Genomic DNA, 21141 nt, shown 5'->3' with positions numbered 1-21141 from the left:
ATGATATCTTGCCTCTACTCTCAGTCCCTTGATTTGACCTGGCTCTCTGGTTCCCATTCAATTCTGTATCACCCTTCAGTTTTCCATCTGCTTCAGTGCTATTCTTAACTCCTGCCAATCAACTTTAAGTTCTCCCTAGCAGGTTCCCCTCAGTTCCGATGCCATTCATGCCTCTTGTACATATCAGCTCTATCCCAATGATTAAAAAATCTGAATCCATGTCATTTCCCTAACTCTTCAGCTACACATTATTCATCTGTATCTTCCTATTCTTACCCTCTCAGCACTGGGAGTAATACAGAGATTATATTCACAAGCTCTTGCTTTTTAACCACCTTCCAGAGATCCTATTCATTTGGCAGTATGACCACTATTGATATGTAGGAACAGGGACAACCCCATCAGAAGCGGGTAGCATGACGCTATTATAGCAAGGGGTGTCATAGTTTGGAGTTCAATCCCAGTGTCCTTTGTAAGGGGTCTGTACATTCTCCCTGCAGAACGCTTGGGTTTTCTCTTGGTTTTCCAGTTTCCTCCCACAGTCCAAAGACGTACCGGTTAGTAGGTTAATTTGGCATTGTAGATTGCTCTGTGATTAGGTTAGGGTTAAATCAGAGATTGGCATGGCTCAAAGGGCTAGAAGGGCATATTCCGCCCTGTATCCCTGAATAATATAATAATAAGTAGGATTGCACAGCAAGCTACCATTGAAATCAAACTTGTGCATCTGGATGATGTAACAAGATAATGTTTGCCACATGTACAACAAAACATGCAGTGAAGTGCATCATTTGCACCAACGATTGACAGAGTCCGAGGATGTGCTGGGTGGGGAGGGGGCAGCCTACAAATGTTGCCATGCTTCTGACACTGAGATGGCGTGCCCACAGCCTCCAGTATTAATCCCAGCCCGTTTGTATTTGAAATGTGAGAGGACACCGGAGCACCTGGAGGTATCCCACACAGTCACGGTGAGACCATACGAACAGCGGTGGGATTGAACCCAGGTCACTGTAACTGCCACACTGCTATGCCACCCCGTTACATCCGGATGGCCTGTAACTGGGAGGTGCCAGTATTCTGCCCTTGACCTTTTAATTGGACGAGAAGATGGTGTATCCAGAGATACTGGCCACATGACAGACGCACTGCCACCTGGCTGGTTGGAGGACACACCACACGCCAATCAACATTTGGTCCCTCCCAACTAATCAATTCACACCTAAATTATCAGTCACCTTAATTGGATTATCTTGCCCAGCCCCATGCTATAAAAGGTGAGACATGTGCCTGGCTCAGTCTCTCTTACAGACCACCTCATTGAAGGTAAGTGCATTGATTTATGTTTGGGAAGGTTTATCGTTTGTCCTGGTAAGGGAGCCGCAGCTATCCAAGGTCAAGGGGGATAGCTGTCATAGTGCTTTTCCCTTGTTCTTTGTATGTGTAACTGTACCCTGTCCCCACACCACTTCCTGTGTATTGTACAGCCGACCCGACCTTCCCCACACGTGTTAACCCTAAACGTTTTTTGTTAGAATATTGTAGTTGCTTGTGTTGACCCGACTTCCCCTTGTAAATAAATTCCTCATTATTAAAACTGTGTGTGTCCAGGCCTCTACTGTTGAGACTCAAAGAACCAGTTATTTTCCATCACAACAAATGCGTATAATGAAGGAACAGAGCAATGCAAGAAAAGCTTTTTGCTGGTCCTGTGAAACTGCTTTGCTGATTAATCATGTTTTATTCTGCAGAGATTCAGATGGCCAACTTTGTTGCTTCAGTGAAATCCTACAAAGACTGAAATTCCTTTCCATTGTTGTTTTTCTTTTCAGTAACCGGTGCATCAGATGTGGTGAAATTGGATAACTTACAACCAATGTGCCAGTATAATGTATGTGTGCAGCTGAGCCGCCCAGGAGACAGAGGAGAGGGACACCCTGGCCCAGTGGCAAGTTTCTGGACTGAATGCCCAAGTAACAGCACACATTCGTTTGATTGTGAATCATGCTGATGCGTAATTTGTATTTTATGCAACAATTCAGACAAGCACAGTGGTCCCAGCTCCTATAGATTTCCTCCCCTCCACATGGAATATCCAGGGATTAGATATAAATTTCCCAGGTACACTTGAGCATAGCAACAAATACAAATGTGGTCATGGGGCAGTTGGAAGAGGCTGGCTTATGAAAAGCATGTAGAAATACTTCTGACCACAGTTTGTAATTCCAACTTCCTGTGAGGATTTGGGACCATAAGTGAAATAGGTCCTTGGCTGCGTAAGACTAGGGAAGACACTCTCAGGTCCCACCAAACTCGTGAGATTGAGACAGCTCGTCCCACCCCAAACCCCGGTTTGTGTGCTTGCTGTGTAATTTGCTACCCTGTTACAAATTAATGCTATGAAATTACCAACTGTACACTGCATAATATTAAGGGAATTATATTTGTGAATCTTAACTAAAGGGTGAGTAAAAAATAACAAAAAGAAGAGGGCCCATTCTAATTAAACAGTCAAATGTGCACAAGTTGGAACTTATCTCAAACTTCTCGGTCATTCACGCGCTGGGCCCTCGGTCAACGTGAAAGCACACACCACATTCCAAATGTCGCTTGCAATCCGTCTCGAACAAACGGGTCTCCCACCGGATCGTATGCTACGACCGGTTCTCCCCAGTGTCTTCTCACTTCATCCTGCGCCGACCACAAACCCAAGACCAACCTTATTGTCCCTCACCAAGAAAACCTCCCGTTAATTGGATGGCACACATTCCACATCACCCCCTATCTTCAACTAACCCAAACAGGCTGAAAGCAGAACAAACTGCTCTTACAGAGCTGCTAAATTAAATACCTACAACATAACAGTGAAGATGTGAACCAGGGCATCACATCGGCTACAAAAATGAAGATGGTAGTTTTTAAACTGAATTTCCAGTTTCTATATTTCCTTCGATTCTTCTCTAATCCCTGGAGTTTTTACACCTCATCCGGTGCTCTGCTTTTATAAAGGTGCTTTGTCACATCCTCAAAAAATTCAATCCAGCTTGTAAGGCCTGACCAAGCTGTACTGACTGTCCCAAATCAGACTACGTTTCTCCAAATGTTCTTAATTCCCACCTCTAAGAATCTTCGCCAATAATTTGCCCTCCACTAAAGTAAGACTCACTGGTTTATAAATCACAGGTTTACCCCAACTCCCTTTCTTGAACAAAGGAATAACATTTGCTATCCTCTAATCATTCAGAATTCTCCTGTGGCCAGGGAGGTCACAAAGAACATTGCCAAAGGCGCAGCAATCCCGTATTAACCTGGGATAAATCCCGTCCAGCCTCGGGGAGTTATCTATCCTAATGTTTTACAAAAGTTCCAGGTGTTAGAGGTGTTGTGGAGGGCTATCAGTGGTTACAGCAGGTCATTGATAGGATGCAAAACTGGGCTGAGAAGTGGCAGATGGAGTTCAACCCAGATATGTGTGAAGTGATTCATTTTGGTAGGTCAAATATGATGGCAGAATATAGTATTAATGGTAAGACTCCTGGCAGTGTGGAGGATCAGAGGGATCTTGGGGTCTGAGTCCATAGGACACGCAAAGCTGCTGCACAGGTTCAAGTCAAGTGAAGTTGCTTTTTATTGTCATTTCGACCATAAACTGCTGGTACAGTACACAATAAGGATGAGACAACGTTCCTCCAGGACCATGGTGCTACATGAAACTACACAAAACTATACTAGACTACGTGAGACAACACAAAAACTACACTAGACTACAGACCTACACAGGACTACATAAAGTGCACAAAACAGGGCAGTACAATAATTTAATAAATAAATAAATAATAAACAAGCCAATAGGCACAATAGAAGACAAATTTCAATATAATAATAAATTATGTCAGTCTAGACTGGGTATTGAGGAGTCTGATAGCTTGGGGGAAGAAGCTGTTACATAGTCTGGTCGTGAGAGCCCAAGTGCTTTGGTACCTTTTCCCAGATGGCAGGAGGGAGAAGAGTTTGTATGAGGGGTGCGCGGGGTCCTTCATAATGCTTTGCTTTGCGGATGCAGCGTGTAGTGTAAATGTCCGTAATGGTGGGAAGAGAGACCCCGATGATCTTCTCAGCTGACCTCACTATCCGCTGCAGAGTCTTGCGATTCAAGACAGTGCAGTTCCAGAACCAGGCAGTGATGCAGCTGCTCAGGATGCTCTCAATACAACCTCTGTAGAATGTGGTGAGGACGGGGGGCGGTGGGAGATGGACTTTTCTCAGCCTTCGCAGAAAGTAGAGATGCGGCTGGGCTTTCTTGGCTATGGAGCTGGTGGTGAGGGACCAGGTGAGATTCTCTGCCAGGTGAACACCAAGAAATTTGGTACTCTTAACGATCTCAACAGAGGAGCTGTTGATGTTCAGTGGAGAGTGGGCACTCCATGCTCTCCTGAAGTCAACAACCATCTCTTTTGTTCACATTCAGAGACAGGTTGTTGGCTCTGCACCAGTCTGTTAGCTGCTGCACCTCCTCTCTGTATGCTGACTCATCATTCTTGCTGACGAAACCCACCACGGTCGTGTCATCGGCGAACTTGATGATGTGGTTCAAGCTGTGTATGGTTGACCCTGTGGTTAAGAAGGCATATGGTGCATTTGCCTTCATCAACTGTGGGATTGAGTTTAAGAGCCGAGAGGTAATATTGCAGCTATATAGGACCCTGGTCAGACCCTACTTGGAGTACTGTGCTCAGTTCTGGTCACCTCGCTATAGGAAGGATGTGGAAACCATAGAAAGGGTGCAGAGGAGATTTGTAAGGATTTTGGCCTGGATTGGGGAGCATGCCTTATGAGAATAGGTTGAGTGAACTCAGCCTTTTCTCCTTGGGGCAACAGAGGATGAGAGGTGACCTAATAGAGGTGTATAAGATGATGAGAGGCATTGGTCGTGTGGATAGTCAGAGGCTAACACGAGAGGGCAGTTTTAAGGTGCTTGGAAGTAGGTACAGAGGAGATGTCGGGGGTAAGTTTTTTTACGCAGAGAGTGGTGAGTGCATGGAATGGGCTGCCAGTGACGGTGGTGGAGGTGGATACGATAGGGTCTTTTAAGAGACTCCTGGACAGGTACATGGAGCTCAGAAAAATAGAGGGCTATAGGTAATCCTAGGTAATTTCTAAAGTAAGGACATGTTCAGCACAGCTTTGTGGACCAAAGGGCCTGTATTGTGCTGTAGGTTTTCTGTGTTTCTATGTTTCTATATCCTCTTTCTTAACATCGACACATTCTAGTATATCAGCCTGTATTACACAAGCATCAAGGTCCCTCTCACTGGTGAATACTGAAGCAAAGTATTCATTATGGACCTCTCTTACCTCCTCCTCACCAGATACATGTTTCCTCTACTATCTCTGATCAGTTCCACCATCACTCTAGCCATCCTCCTGTTCTTCATATTCTTGTAGATTGCCTTGGGGTTTACCTTAACCTCGCTCGCCAAGGCCCTTTTGTGTCTCCTTGCTACACTTCTATGTCCATTCTTTACTTTTTCCTGGCTACCATATAACTCATTAATTATGATGTTGCCCTGTAGGGTAATGTAATTGGTGGAAGTGTGCAGAATTCACAGCCACCGACTTTGGGTTGGGTAATACACACAAAAAGATGGAGGAACTCAGCAACCTCGACTGTTTACTCTTTTCCATAGATGCTGCCTGTTCTGCTGAGTTCCTCCAGCATTTTGTGTGTGTTGCTGGGATTTCCAGCATCTGCAGACTTTCTCTTGTTTTTGCCATTGGGTTCCAGTTCACTTTAAGAGGCTGGTCTGATGTGATGAGGTAATTACTTACAGGGCTTTTGGCATGCTTTGTGTTCAGTTTTTGGTATTCAATAAATGAGTTTCTAAAGTTTTTCTGAAATATAAAATGCCCCTGCCATTTTATTTTTGAATATCTACATTGGTGACCCTGATGCTTTAGGACAATTCCAAAGTTATTGAACAATGCAGTTGCTTTGAAACTGCTGGAGTTTTGGGAGCAAAATGCTGTCATTTGGTTTGTGCAAGCTGAGGCCCAATTCACGCTGCAAGAAATCTCCACCGACAACACCAAACATCTCTATGTGGTAGCATCGCTCAGCAACTCCATGGTGGCAAGGGTGGGGAATCTTCCAGAACACCCACCTGAACACGATAAATGCCAATTGCTGAAAACTCACCTTTTACAGACTTTTGGACTATTGGAGTCTGAGCATTAAACAGTTGCTCTTCTTGTCCAGCCTCGGCAATGCTAATCCTTCGGAGCTAATGGATCACATGCTGTCTCTCCTGGGAAATCACCATCCTTGTTTTATTTTTAAAGGACTCTTCATGCAGCAAATGCCTGATCAAATTCGCATAACCTTTGCTAATGTACCCATGAAGGACTATGGGGAGCTTGCTAAAATGGCTGATAGACTACACTCAGCCAAGCAGAGGTGTATCATTCCCTCTCCTTTCTCTACCTCAATAAGCCCCGTCAGCAAGGCCCCCAACATAAGGATGCCAGTGGTTGTGAAACAGACACCTCTGGGCCTGTGTTTTCACCACGCTCACCTTTGTCTGAATGCTAGGAAGTGCCAACGGTCTTGCAGCTTCAGCAGTGCCAGCGCATTGGGACGTCAGAGGTCTGTGAGCACCATCGGTTCCAGCTGCCAGGGATGTCTGTTGTTCATTACAGACACCCTTTCAGGGCAATGCTTCCTTGTGACACGGGTGTTCAAGTGAGTGTGCTGCCAGCATTGCCTATTGATGAGAAGGCTGAGACAAACAAAATCTCACTGGAGGCCGCCAACTGCAGTAGGATCCAGTCCTACAGGATACGAGGGGTGATGCTTTGCTTCAGTGGGTGATGTTACACATGGCTAAAGTGGCTAGATGTCTGCTCGATACAGATAACCTGTGTGCCCAAGGATTGCCCAAGGTCAATCTTTGGGCAAACTTGTGGATGTCAAGGACTTTGGGTCGTTACCCTTCTCCACCAGTAAGTTTTCCACAATGACTCGGTCAAGCGCATGCACCACCGTATGTGGGCTTACTCGAGCTGGATGAATTCCCAAACCTCACCAAGCCCACATTCTCCACTACAGTCACAAAACGTGGGGTCGAGCACCACACTTCCACAACTGGCCCACCAGCCCATGGACTGGACCCAGAACAGCTGGCTACCGCGAAGGCTAAGTTTGTTAACATGGAAAGACTTGGCATTGTACATCAGTCGAACACTCTCTGGGTTTCGCCCCTCCATATGGTCCCAAAGGCTGATGGTGGTTCTGCCCATGTGCTGAATACCAATGCCTTAATGAGGCCACCAACTCCAGTTGTTACTCGATCCCACAAATCCAAGACTTTTCAGCATGTTTAGCTGCAAATTTAATTTTTTCCAAGCTCAATCTAGTTAGGGCCTACCATCGGGTGTCTGTGTGCTCGGAGGACATTCCCAAAATAACTGTGCTAACCCCGTTTGTTCTTTGGGCTTCTGCATGTGCCTCTTGTGCTGAAAACTGCAGCACAGACTTTCCAACGGCTGATGGGCTCTGTATTAAAGCACTTAGGTTTTCTTTTTGTTTACCTGGTTGACATACTTGTCACCAGTGCATCCAAATCGGAACACGAATCTCATTTCCGCACACTTTCGGAGTGCTTAAGCCAACACAGGTTGATTATTAACCCTGCTAAATGCGTTTGGGTTGCCAACCATTGACATTTTTTTGCCATCACATCTCCACAGAAGGAGCAAAAACCCCAAAACCCTCTCATCAAAAGTAGCCGCTATTATGGATTTTCCACCACCCTGCACGACTAGAAACGGGGTACTGATTGTGTATGATCAGCCATGATCACAGTGAATGGCGGTGCTGGCTAGAAGGGCCGAGTTGCCTACTCCTGCACCTACTGTCTATTGTCTATTGAAACTGCAGGAGTTTTTAGGTATGGTGAGTTTCTATCACCGCTTCATTCTGCAAGCTGCTGAACTTAAGCTCCCCCTGTATAGTGGCTTAAAGGCAATGCCCCTAATCAAGTACTTGACTGGTCAGTGGACATAATCAGAGCATTTGATGATACGAAACAAGCTCTTTCTAATGCGACCCTACAGGCACACCCACTCCCCAGTGCACCTGTAGTCATTACCGTTGATGCTTCAGACTATGCTGTGGGTGTTGTGCACGAGCAGTTGATCGGAGGCGTGCGGCAGCCACTTGTCCTCTTCAGCCAGCAGCTCCGTCCACTCAGAAGGGAGTACAGCATGTTTGACTGAAAGCTTCTTGGACTATATCGGGCTGTCCACCATTTTCATTTTCTCCTGGAGGGTCGCCATCTCACAGTGTTCATTGACCTCAAGCCTCTCGTGCACACAATGGCCAAAATATCAGACCCTGCTCTGCACAGCAGAAATGCCGATCGGTCTGCATATCTGAGCTCACGACTGATATACAACATATCAAGGGGAAAAATAATGTCGTGGCTCATTGCCTCTCACAGCCAACCATTGAAGCATAGACATAAGGTTCGCTATGCTGGCATGGCAACCAATCGAGCTACTGACCCAGAGGTCCAGGCTTACCGAACAGCAGTCACGGACCTGTGGTTGGCTGACATTCAGTTTGGGAAGCTGGGGTTTCTCTTCTGTGCAATGACTCAACTGGTTGCCCTCGCCCCTTGTAAACTGGAGCTGGACTGTTTATAACTCCATTCGTGGCCCCTCACATCTGGGCTGGAAGGCCTCACAGAAACTGGTTGCACTAAAGTTTGTGTGGCACGGCCTTAGAAAGGACGTTCGTGATTGGACTACAGCCTATGTGGAGTGCCAGCAGACTAAAAATCAACCGTCATGTCCAGGCACCACTGACATCTTTTGAGGTCCCTGAGTAATGGTTTGACCATGTCAATAAGGGCTTTTTATGTCTTTATCCCGCCTCCCACCATTTCACACTCCTCCTTGCCATGATGAACTGTACTACCAGGTGGCCAGAGGCTGTCCTCCTAGCACTGACAATGGCCACAGTCATGGCTTGTGCGTTCCTCAGCACCTGGGTCGCTCAGTTTAGCACCCCATCTGATAGTTCCTCTGACTGCCGTCCCCAATTCATATCAGACCTCTGGGCTGGGATGGTCCAGAACCTCAGCGTTAGGCTACATTCACACCATGGCGTATCAGTCGCAGTCCAATGGCCTATGTGAGCAGTCCAATGGCCTATGTGAGCAGTCTCACTGCTCCTTAAAGGCTGTTCTGAGGGCTTCCTTGACCGATGAGTGTTGGCATGATCGTCTCCCATGGGTCCTTCTGAGGCTCAGAACAGCTCCAAAAGAGGATCTGCAGTCCGTGCCTGAAATAGCATATGGGCAGAACAAACATCACAATAATGTTGTACATTTCTCTGAGTACCTCCATTCCCAATTTAAGCTCCCAAGCTCCTGCATAATAGCATCATATTTTCCCCTCCGCTAATTAAATACTTTTCCATACAGTCTGCTCAAATCCCTGTCAAAGGTTAGGGAATTGTGCCACCATCCCCGAATTACACACCCACTAAAAATTCTGACACTTGACCTGGCTCATTGCCTAGCACCAGAACCATTCTGTCCTCTGCTCTGCTTGGTCTTTCTGCATATTGTGTTAGGAATCCTTTCTGCACACACTTAATAAATTCTACCCTATCTAAACCTGTGCACTAAAGAGTTTCCAAACAATACTGGGGAAGTTGAAGTCTCCTATGACATAAAACCCCTTATTTTTGCACTTCCCAAAATCTGCTCTACTTCCCACTAATCTTTAGTTCTTTTGTTCCTGTTGAGTGGGTCTATAGAATACTCCCAATGGAGTGTTTGCTCCTTTCCTGTTTCTGACTACTGACTCAGTCACCAATATCTCCACAATATCCTCTCATTTTGCTTCTGTGATACTAACCCTGATGAGCAATGCCACCCCCACCTCTTTTACCTCCCTCGCTGCCCCTTTTGAAATGTCTAAACCAAGAACAGCTATTCTTGCCCTTGTGATAAGCACGTTTCTGTAATGGCTACAACATCGTAGTTCTGTGTGTTGACCCATGCTCTAAGTTTATCACTTCTTCCTGAAAATTCTTGCGTTAAACTAGCCACCCTTCAAACACAGACTGTAATTTTACTTATCAACTACTTATCATTTCTTGCAATCTCTCTACACACTGTATCTATCTGTATACCAACTGCCCCATCCTCTGACTTATTACTCCACATCTTATCCTCCTTCCAAACTTGTTTAAACCCTCTGCAACAGCTCCAGCAAATCTGCCCACAAGGATATTGTTCTCCCTTGAGTTCGGATGTAACTCATCCTGTATGTAAAGGTCATAACTTCACCAGAAGAGATCCCAATGTCCACAAATCTGAAACCCTGTCCCCTGCATCAATTCCTCAGGCGCACATTCACCTGTTAAATCATCCTATTTCTATGCATGGCACAAGCAACAATCCAGAGGTGGTTCCCCTTGAAATCATGCTTTTTGGTTTCCTACCCGGTTGCCTATATTCTGTCTTCAGCACTTTTCCTACTTGTTTCATTCGTGCCAATATGTACCATGACTTCTGGCTGCTCATGCTCCCCCTTTAGAATGCTGCAGACCTGACCTGAGATGTCCCTGGCGCTGATACTTGGAAGACAATACACCATTTAGGTGTCTCTTTCATGTCCACAGAACCTCCTGCTTCTCCCCTAACTATTGAATCCCCTGTCACCACCCTATTCCTCTTTTCTTCTTAGCCAGTCTCATTGACAGAGACCTGATCACTGTGGCTTTCCCCTGGTGGGCTATTCCACCCCCGTCCAGCCCCCAAAAGTATCAAAAGTGGGTACACTTGTTATTGAGGGGAATTGCCACAGGGGTATTCTGCCCTATCTATCCTCTTCCCTCTCCTGACAGTCATCCAGTTATCTATGTCTTTCACCTTGGGTGTAACTACCTCCCTGAATACCCTGTCCTGTCGATCAACCCCTCAACCTCTCGAATGATCTGGAGTTCATCGACCTGCAGTTCCAGTTTCCATAAGGAGCTGCAGCGGGATGCACCTCATGTTATCAAGGAGACTGGGGTTCTTCCAAAACTGAAATAAAGAATACTGACTCTGGGCTAATTTTCAGTACACTAGCTATGCACTAATAGACAAATAAAGAACTAAACTTCTGTTTCTTTTCACCAACATCTCAATCTCTCCACTCTAACCCTGGCCTACTCCACTTAAATCTGGCTTCTTTTCATTGGCTCTTCCAAGTGCCTAATTACCCTGCAATCTCTGGCACGCAGTATGTGCCAACTGGCCCTGCTCACTTTTTCAAATCTCGCTCCCACAAAGCTCAAGCCAACAGCTCCTCATGATCTCAGGTGAGCAGAATGTCCTGACAATCCACACTCACATCCTCAAATCTTGCTCCAATGCACAAGCCAGCAGCTCCCCACAATTACAGGCACACAGAACGTACCCACTGGCCCTCTAAGCTTTTGAAATGTGGGCCCCCACAATGCACAAGCCAATGCCCCCTCGTGGTCTCAGGTGCACAGAGATGTGTCCCCTTTGCCATATGAAAAGAGGGGGTGAGAAAACAGAAACAATGACCCACTAACTTAACATCAGAAACAGGAAAAATGTTTCACAACTTAATATAGAGAACTTAATCCAGTTGCCCAGAAATGGAAAGCAAGTTTGGCTGGTTGGAGTTCTTTGACTACAGTAGGTGAGGGGAATGGAGGGGGATGGCAGTGTTGGTGAAAGCAATGGATGTGGTGCTTGAGGATTTTCAGAACTCCTTCAGTATAGCTCCAATAGGAGATTCCTAGTCAAGATTAGGGCACATGGAAGTGGGGTAATTTGGGGGCATTGACTGAGACCTGGTAATTAGAAAGAACGCAATAAGTAGGAGTGACTGAATCCTTCTCAGATTGGCACGCTTGTACCACTATGACAGGCATTCAGCTTTGTGCTCCAGCATTTTGCAATCTATCTCAATTATTTGGCTGGAAGAGCTAAATATCACTTTTCAAAGTTTGTAAATTATAGGAAATTAAATGTGAATTTAAGTAATGACGTCGATGCAAAAGGCTTCAAGGAAATATAAACAAGTTGTGTGAAAAAGCAAGAATATAATGTGAAACAAATTGTGGAAGAAGATTTGATTGTAGGGACAACAAACCTTCACACCAGGCTGAATGGACTAAGCAGTAACCAATCTGTGAACATATGATTCATTCTTGGTTTAACAGATAACAGCGGAGGTTAATTATTGTATTGCACTGTACATTGGGATACAGGCAGCTGATGGCATGGTAATTTGAAGCCTAGGATGAAGACATGGGAATTCTGGATATTGGGGTTCTGGCAGCTGAAGAAAAGGGAACTCAAAGATTAGGGTACAGAAGGCAAAGGAATTCTAGACATTTGGACACAGGCAGCTGAATGCATAGCAATTTATTTATTTTTTTAAAGATACAGCATGGTAGCAGGCCATTCTGATGCAGTAAGCCAACGGCCATCCAATTACACCCATGTGATTAGTAAACTTATCATCTGTATGTCTTTGGAATGCATGAGAAAACCAATGCACATAGCAGATGGAACTTAATGCAGACAGGTGTGAGGTGTTGCATTTTGAGAGGACAAACCAGGCTAAGGCTTACATTGTGAATGGTACAGCTCTGAAGTGTGCAGTGGAGCAAGAGGATGTGAAGGTAAAGATCCATAAGTCCTTGAATTTGGTGTCATGTGTAGATAGGGTCATAAAGGGCGATTTTGGTACATTGGCCATTATAAATCAGAGCATTGTGTAGAAGAACTGGGATGTTGTGTAGAAGTTGCTCGAGACATTGGTGAGGCTGAATTTGGAGTACAGTATGCAGTTCTGGTCACCGACCTGCAGGAAAGATATCGATCAGCTTGAAAGAGTGTAGAGAAAGTTTATTAGGATTTCGCAGGATTTGAGGACCCGAGGTATAAGAAAGGGTTGAAAAGGAGAATGAAGTATTCAAAATTATGTGGGATATAGATAGGGTGAATGATTGCGAGCTTTTTCCCATCAGTTTGAGTAAGACTGGAAGTTGTAGCTTAGGGTGAATGGTGAAATATTTAAGGGCAATCTGAGAGGAAACTTGTTCACTCAAGGTTGGGGGGGGAGGTGGTGCAAGTCTGGAACGAGTTACCAACAGAAGTGGTAGATGTGGGTTCAATAGCAATATTTAAGAGAAGTTTAGATAGATACATGGATAGCAGAGGCTGGGGGGGATATGGTTCGGGTGCAGGTAGATGGGACTAAACAAAAGATCAGGTCAACATGGACTAGATGGGATGAAGGGCCTTTTTCTGTGCTGTGGTACTTTATAATTCTCAAACTAACAAGACTGGCATAGATATGGTGAGCTGAGGGCCTTGCTATATAACTTTATGACACTGTAGCCCTATAAGAAAACATAATGCTGATAAAAGATCAAGGCTTTTAGCATTATTATTCTCTCGGGTCTGTTGATTTTAATTGAATATTTACATTTTTTTCAACAATACGTTCACCAGCCAATCCCAATAAAAAGTCTCACATTTTATCTCTGTCAACACAGTGTTCTTAGATAGAAGCAGTCAATAACAATATCTGTTCTTCTTTAATGTGTGTGATCCAGATCATCCTGCTCCAATGGACTTCAAAATTTTCCCCAAAAGTCAAACATCTCTGAGGCTGATATGGAAGCAGATCCCTGAAACCCGCGAGGAAAGTACCTACCACATTGAGTGTCACAGTACCAATGACAGTATGGGTCAGCCTACCATCCTGGAGGTCCCCGGTAACCTCTCTAGCCTGGATATTGAAGGTCTGCAACCCAAGCAGCAGTACCAGTGTCGTGTTTGGGCACAGAGCAAATTACATGGGGAATGGTGTGATATGATGACCACGTGGACATACAGCGATAGTAAGTTCTTCCTTCTTGGTATCTGTTCACACTTATTGATGCAATCTAGTCCAACGAGGTTTGTAGGATTTGATTGATGGATTAGAGTTGGAAGTGATGGGCATGTTAGAACAGGAAGAGGGAGGTGGTGTGGGGTACACATGGAACCATATATATTGTCCAAGGATATAGCACCAAGCAATTCATAAGAAATCTAATTCAGAAGGTGATAGAAGTGCAGAACTTGTGCTCACTGAGAACCTGGAAAAGTACACCAGGAAGTACAGAACAGCAAGACCTGGGTGAGCTGAAGAGGAAGGTTTGTGGGTACATAGCAAGTGAAGGCCAACGAAGTCCCCTTGCAGATGGAAATGGAAGACTGTACAATGATTTTTCTTAAGCATTTCTAAATATCTCTTAAACTTTGCTGTCATTTCTGATTCCAAGCCTTCCCCTAGAGGTACATTCCAGCACCTACCACTCTCTATGTTAAAAAATATTACCTTGTATATCTCCTTTAAATTTTAACGCTCTCATCTTAAAGCTGTGCCATTTATTATTTGACAGTTCCACCATGGAAAAAGTGCTGTGCCTCTTAGAAGTTTACACAGTAAAATAATATCAGGTTGCCCCTCATCCTCTGAAGGCCCAGAGAAAACAATTTAAGTCTATGCAGACTCTTCTTGGAGCTAACATCCTGGTGAATCATTTCTGCTTCACATTCTTCCTATATCGTATTGCACACAACACTCCATCCTCAGCTGATCCAGATTCCCTGTAACTCTTCATAACTTTCTACATTGTCTAGAACACCAGATATTTTAATATCATCTGCAAATTTACTAATCATTCCAAGTGCTTTAACATCCAAATTGTTGATATAAATTACACTCAACCAAAGTCCAAGCATCCACTCCTGCGGCACACCACTAGACACAGACCTCCAGTCCGAGAAACAACTGAAAGAAGTGACCTTGGAGATAATGAATGCTTTGGTTATCATCTTCCAATGTTCTGTAGATTCTGGAATTGGTCAATTCATTGGAGGGGAGCAAATGTGGAACAACAATTTAAGAAAGGAGGGAGTGAGAAAACAGGAAACATCTGCTCTGTTAACTCAGAGAATTAAGAAATCCATAATGGTGCATAAAGTTAGAGTCCATGGAATTGGAGCTGACATATTTAAAGGGATTTCAAATTGTTTATTGGACAGAAAGTAAAAAAAGTGGGAATAAATAGGTCTTTCACAAGTTGGGGGGTAGTTAATAGTGGGGTGCATGGACATCAGCTATTCACAATCTGCATCAGTGGTTCAGTGGAGGAAAACAAATGCCATATTTCCAAGATTGTTGTTTACTGAGCTAAATGAAATTGTGAGTACAGACAAGTGTGTGAAGAACCTAATGCATTATGTACTGACGTGATCTGTATGAAAAATATGCATAACCAGCTTTTCATTGTATCTCAGAATATGTGACAATCATAAACCAACTACAATTCCAAAATCAGACCTAATCTCTGAAAGTACACAAGTGGATGTGGTGTCAATAGGACAGCATATGGGAGATGGTGATTATAACTCTGTAGATCTCTGGGAAGTCATGGGATGAGGTTGGTCTTGATGTGAAGATCCTGAACTAGGGGAAGATACTATTTTACTGCTGCTAAACTGGAAGCAGCTATTTAAAGGTCTAATCAAACAAATGTCAACATCAACACAACTCACTGATTTCTTCAGCAGATTGCTTGTTGCCCTAACAAGTGGGAGTTATTCAGAAGTGAAACAGTGAGATCAGGACCAACATGTTGCTTAAGGATGTAAGCCTAACAAACCCTGGCTATCAAGAGATATTGCAAGCTGGATAAAGAAAAAAAATTAAAAGTATCCAGCATCCATTTTGTAAGATGGTCCATCAGTGGTATAGAAAGTCAAAGCCAAGGACACTGCATATCTTTATATATCTGCCTTTAAAGATCTGAGTGCCTAATCCACTGCAGCTCACTCAGTTAGATGTTACCAGGATTTCAGCTTCAGTCAGGTGGTTAAGAAGTAGATTGTAGTGCAATTAATAATGGGTGTCATTATTTTTGACAGAACAACCTCCTGCTCCCACCAACATCAAAATTTTTAATATCTCCGATTCTTCGGCTTTCATATCCTGGGCAATTGAAGATGGCAACTCAATAACTTCTGTTATCATACGTTACAAAATTGATGGGGCAGATGACTACACTCAGGAGACAGAAATCAAAATAAAAGACAACATTTCACAGTTCCAGTTGCGAGGTCTGGAGCCAAATTCACCTTATCTGGTGGAACTCAGCGCGAAGAACAACATTGGAGAGAGTGAACCCAATCTAACAATGGAACTTCACACGCTACAAAAGTCTGCAGGTACAACCTTCTCTCCATAAATTATCATGTAATTATCATGCAAACATGAGGAAATCTGCAGATGCTGGAAATTCAAACAACAACACACAAAATGCTGGTGGAACGCAGCAGGTCAGGCAGCATCTATAGGGAGAAGCGCTGTCGATGTTTCAGGCCGAGACCCTTCGTCAGGACTAACTGAAAGGAAAGATAGTAAGAGATTTGAAAGTAGAAGGGGGAGGGGGAAATGCAAAATGATAGGAGAAGACCGGAGGGGGTGGGGTGAAGCTGAGAGCCAGAAAGGTGATTGGCAAAAGGGATACAGAGCTAGAGAAGGGAAAGGATCATGGGACAGGAGGCCTAGGGAGACAAAAAGGGGGAGGGGAACACCAGAGGGAGATGGAGAACAGGCAGAGCGATGGGCAGAGAGAGAAAGAAAAAAAAGGGAGGGGGGCCTCCCTAGGCCTCCCATCCCATGATCCTTTTCCTTCTCAGAATTCTGGAATACTTTCAGGAGGTTCCTGAAACAAGCTGCCAGGGGTGTTGGTATATAATGTCTTCTCACAGGCATTAGGAGAGGCACATGAACATGCAGGGAATGGAGGAATATGGATCATGTGCAAACATATTAGAAAAGGTTAGAAATACAGAAAACCTACAGCACAATACAGGTCCTTCGGCCACAAAGCTGTGCTGAACCTAGAAATTACCTAGGGTTACCCATAGCCCTCTATTTTTCTGAGCTCCATATACCTGTCCAGCAGTCTCTTAAAAGACCCCATCGTATTCGATCCACAACCGTCACCGGCAGCCCATTCCACGTACTCACCACTTTCTGCGTAAAAAAAACTACCCTGGACATCTCCTCTGTACCTACTTCCAAGCACATTTAAACTGTGACTTCTCATGCTAGCCATTTCAACCCTGGGAAAAAGCCTCTGACTATCAACACAATCAATGCCTCTCATCATCTTGTACACCTCTATCAGGTCACCTCTCATCCTCCGTCGCTCCAAGGAAAAAAGGCCGAGTTCACTCAACCTGTTCACATAGGGCATGCTCCCCAATCCACGAAACATCCTTGTAAATCTCCTCTGCACCCTCGCCTTCCTGTAGAGAGGCGACCAGAATTGAGCACAGTACTCCGAGTGGGGTCTGAGGGTCTGACCAGGGTCCTATATAGTTAGTTTAATTCAATATCATGACTGACACAGACATCATGAGCCAAGCTCCTCTTCCTGTGCTGTACTCTTCTATATTCTATGTTGTATGTAGCAAGAATGGTTCCAGTAGCAGTGCAGAATCAGATAGAAGCTGAAAGTTATTAGTGAGAGAGATACAAGATTTTTTGCCAAGTAAATTACTGTGACCTGGAATGTGCTATCTGAAAGATGGAAGTAGGTTTGATAGAAATTTAGGAAGTAATTGAATAAATATTCAGAATCAAAATCAGGTGTATAATCACTGTCTTATATGACATGAAGTGTGTTATTTTGCAACAGCAGTACAGCATAGAGAGACGGGTTTGTGGACCGTTCAGAAATCTGATGGCAGTGAGAAAGAAGCTGTTCCTGAATCACTGTGTGGATGTTCAGGCTCCTCTACCTCCTTCCTGATGGTAGTAATGAGAAGAGGGCATGACCCTGATGGTGAAGGTCCTTATTGATGGATGCTGCCATCTTCTTGAAGGTGTCCTCAATGGTGGGTGAGGATGTCAGGATGAGAGGGAGTTGTGACCATGATAGGGCTGGGTGAGTCTGTAGCCCTCTGCTGCCTTTGTGATCCAGTGGACTGGAGCCTCCATTCCAGGCTGTGGTGTGTGTATGGAATTGGAGTAGTCAATGAACAACAGGGCAGCTGAACAATTGGCTGGCACCCAATAGATAGTGATCCTTTATCAATTCACTGCGCATGGCTGAGGTACTGTATGTCTGAGCACTGGTGCTGTTTCTTACAGCTTACACCGAGCAGACGACTGGGCACCTACTGCTCTATGCTATCCTGGGATCAGCAGGAATGACCTGCCTGACCATTCTCCTGGCCTTCTGTATTGTGATTCACTTCAAACAGAACAACTTCCAACGGAGAATAGTGCAGGCTTTTCAAAATAGCACGGTAAGTTTGCAGAATTAAGCTCTGATCTTCCAACTGCTTTATTTTTAGGCGTGTTATACATATAGACAACAGGTAACAAGGAATATTGTTAGAACACTCAAGAACAAAGAGGGGCACTTGTGTCTGGAGCACATAGAGACTGACAAGTGATTGTGGAGGCATTAGTAATAATCTTTCAAGATTTGCTAGATTGTGGAATTGTTCCAGAGGACTGCAAAATTGCAAATGTCATCGCACTCTTTAAGAAGAGAAGGAGGCAGAAGAAAGGAAATTATAGGCTAGTTAGACTGACATCAGCTGTTCAATATTAAGGATGAGGTTTCATTGTATTTGGAGACACATGATAAAATAGGCTAAAGTCAGTTTAGTTCCCAGAAGGGGAAATCCGAGGAAATAATAGGCAGAATAGACAAAGAGTTAGTATATGAGGAGCTTTTGATGGCTCTGGGCCTATGCTCACTGGAGTTTAGAAGAATGAGGGGGAATCTCATTGAAACCTATTGAATATTGAAAGGCCCAGATAGAGTGGATATGGAGAGGAGGTTTACCATAATGGTGGAGTCTAGGGCAGATGGGCACTACCTCAGATAAGAAGGACATCCTTTAGAACAGAGATGAGCTGGAATTTCTTTAGCCAGGGGTCAGTGAATCTGTGGAATTTATTGCCACAGACAAGTCATTTGGCATATTTAAAGTACACATTCATAGGCTACATGGAGAAGGCAGGACAATGAGGATCAGCCATGATGGAATGACAGACCAGACTTGATAGGCTGAATGGCCTAATTCTGCTCCTATGCTTTATGGTCTTGCTGCAGGTTCGGGACATTGTGAGAGAGGGTGGAGAGCAGCATAGATCGAAATCTATATGGGTACCAATGACATAAGCCAGAGCAGGGATGAGGTCCTGTAAAGTGATTATAGGCTTCTACGTAGAAAGTTAAGAAGCAAGATTTCTAGGATTATATTCTCAGGATTTGTGGATCATCAGGGTCTCTTCGAGGGCATGTACAGACAAGAAGGTTTGCATCTGAACTGGTAGGGTATCAATATCCTCACTGGGAGGTTTGCTACTCAGTGGGTTTACACTGGTGTGGCTGGGGATTTGGTATCTGCAGCAGCAGGACAACAGGTGGTCGGGTGAGAGTAGGTTTGTGAAGCGTTGACGAACTGCTGGCGGGCTGGCCATTCACAGGCCTGGGCAGCGGAAAGTCAAGGGCTCTGCCAGGGCCAACTACCTGCTCCTCTCCTAAGATACTTTCATACCCGGCTGTCCTTGGAGAGGGAGCATGCCATCACCATGGGTACAGTGGGGAATTTCCAGGAGTGGTGAGCTCCCCCCAGGGAACTGACTGTCTTACAGACAATGGTAATCATATTTTAATCTAAATGTACTCACTGTCTTGTAAATACTGAATGTCTATACCTTGCGTATCTGTTATGTAAGTAAACTTTTATAGTTCTGGGAGAAAAAGGGGTGAGGGCAAGAAAGTTGGCACGACAAGTGAGACTAGTAATGACGGTAATTAAACACGATGGGCCTGATGGGCTGAAAAAGCAATGGTAGAGGCATTATGGGTAAGGAGGATGAACCTTTAGAGCATGGATAACATGGAATTGCCATTACAGAGACCTAGTTGCATGAGGGACTGGACTGGAAGCTCAGTGTTCCTAGGTGAGGTGCGATGGGGAGAGAGGTGAAAGAGCTAGAGGATTTGCACAATTGATAAGGGGCAATGTCCCTCAGAGAGAACACACTGGAGCTGTCATCCACAGAGGCAAATTGGGTAAAGCTCAGAAATAGGATGAGTGCAAATTCTCAGGTAGGATATCAGAAAAACAGATATGAATACAGACTATGGAGAGGTGTACAAACAAACGGGTTGTCATAGTGGGGGCTTTAACTTCCCCATTATTTACTGGAACTTCCTTAATACAGGAGACTTCAATGGAGCAGGATTTCTTCAGTGCATCCAAGAGGGGTTCTTGAAACGGTATCAGGATTAACATCACTGGCATATTTTGTGAAATTTATGGCTTTGCAGCAGCAGTACATTACAATACATAATACTAATAAAACTAAATTTTAATAAGTATATATTAAAAATTAAATTAAATAAGTAGTGTAAAAAGAGAGAAAATACAGTGGGTGAGGTACTGAATGAGTACTTTCCATCACTATATTATGGAGAACATAAAAATAGAGCAGTACACAAATTACAGGCCCTACAGCCCATGTTGTTGTGTTGACTTTTTAACCTAAGTGTAGGAAAGAGCAGAGCAGAGGACAGTGAGAGACAGGATTCATGCACACATGGAAAGGTAGGGGCTGCTTAGCGACTTTTACCTTTACTTTGTGTAGGACAAATTACGCCTGACAAAAATAATTAATTTTTTTGCAGGTGACAATGTTGCTTGATAAAATTAAGGCAGTGGGCATTATCTACATGGACTTAAGGAAGCCTTTCCATATGGTCCCTTATATTAGGTTAATTCAGAAGATAAAGATGCCTGGGATCTAGGGTGAATTGCAAGTTTAGATTCAGAACTGGCTTACCCATTGAAGGCAGAAAGTAGGAGTGAAAGCCTATTATTCTGGCTGGAGACCCCGTATTGGTGGTGTACTACAAGGACTGGTGCTGGGACATCTCAGTGATGGTTAGAGATATAAAGTAGTTCAATCACTTGGATGAAAATGTAAATGGGTAGATCTTTAAGTATTCTGTGG

At 44.3% G+C, this 21141-nt stretch overlaps 1 protein-coding gene across 2 annotated transcripts in view; it reads left to right on the top strand.

Moving 5' to 3' along the window:
* tek (TEK tyrosine kinase, endothelial) overlaps positions 1–21141 on the top strand; it is a 213710-nt gene that overhangs the window by 113103 nt on the left and 79466 nt on the right. For both annotated transcript variants that reach the window (XM_073048693.1, XM_073048692.1), the window contains 4 exons: positions 1833–1973; positions 13658–13945; positions 16020–16319; positions 18256–18413. In XM_073048693.1, the coding sequence (XP_072904794.1) occupies positions 1833–1973; positions 13658–13945; positions 16020–16319; positions 18256–18413 (887 nt within the window). The remainder of the gene's footprint in view (positions 1–1832; positions 1974–13657; positions 13946–16019; positions 16320–18255; positions 18414–21141) is intronic.

The sequence above is a fragment of the Hemitrygon akajei genome, chromosome 6, assembly GCF_048418815.1.
Source record: "Hemitrygon akajei chromosome 6, sHemAka1.3, whole genome shotgun sequence".
NCBI classification, from domain to species: Eukaryota; Metazoa; Chordata; class Chondrichthyes; order Myliobatiformes; family Dasyatidae; genus Hemitrygon; species Hemitrygon akajei.
This window is presented reverse-complemented; position numbering and strand designations above follow the sequence as displayed.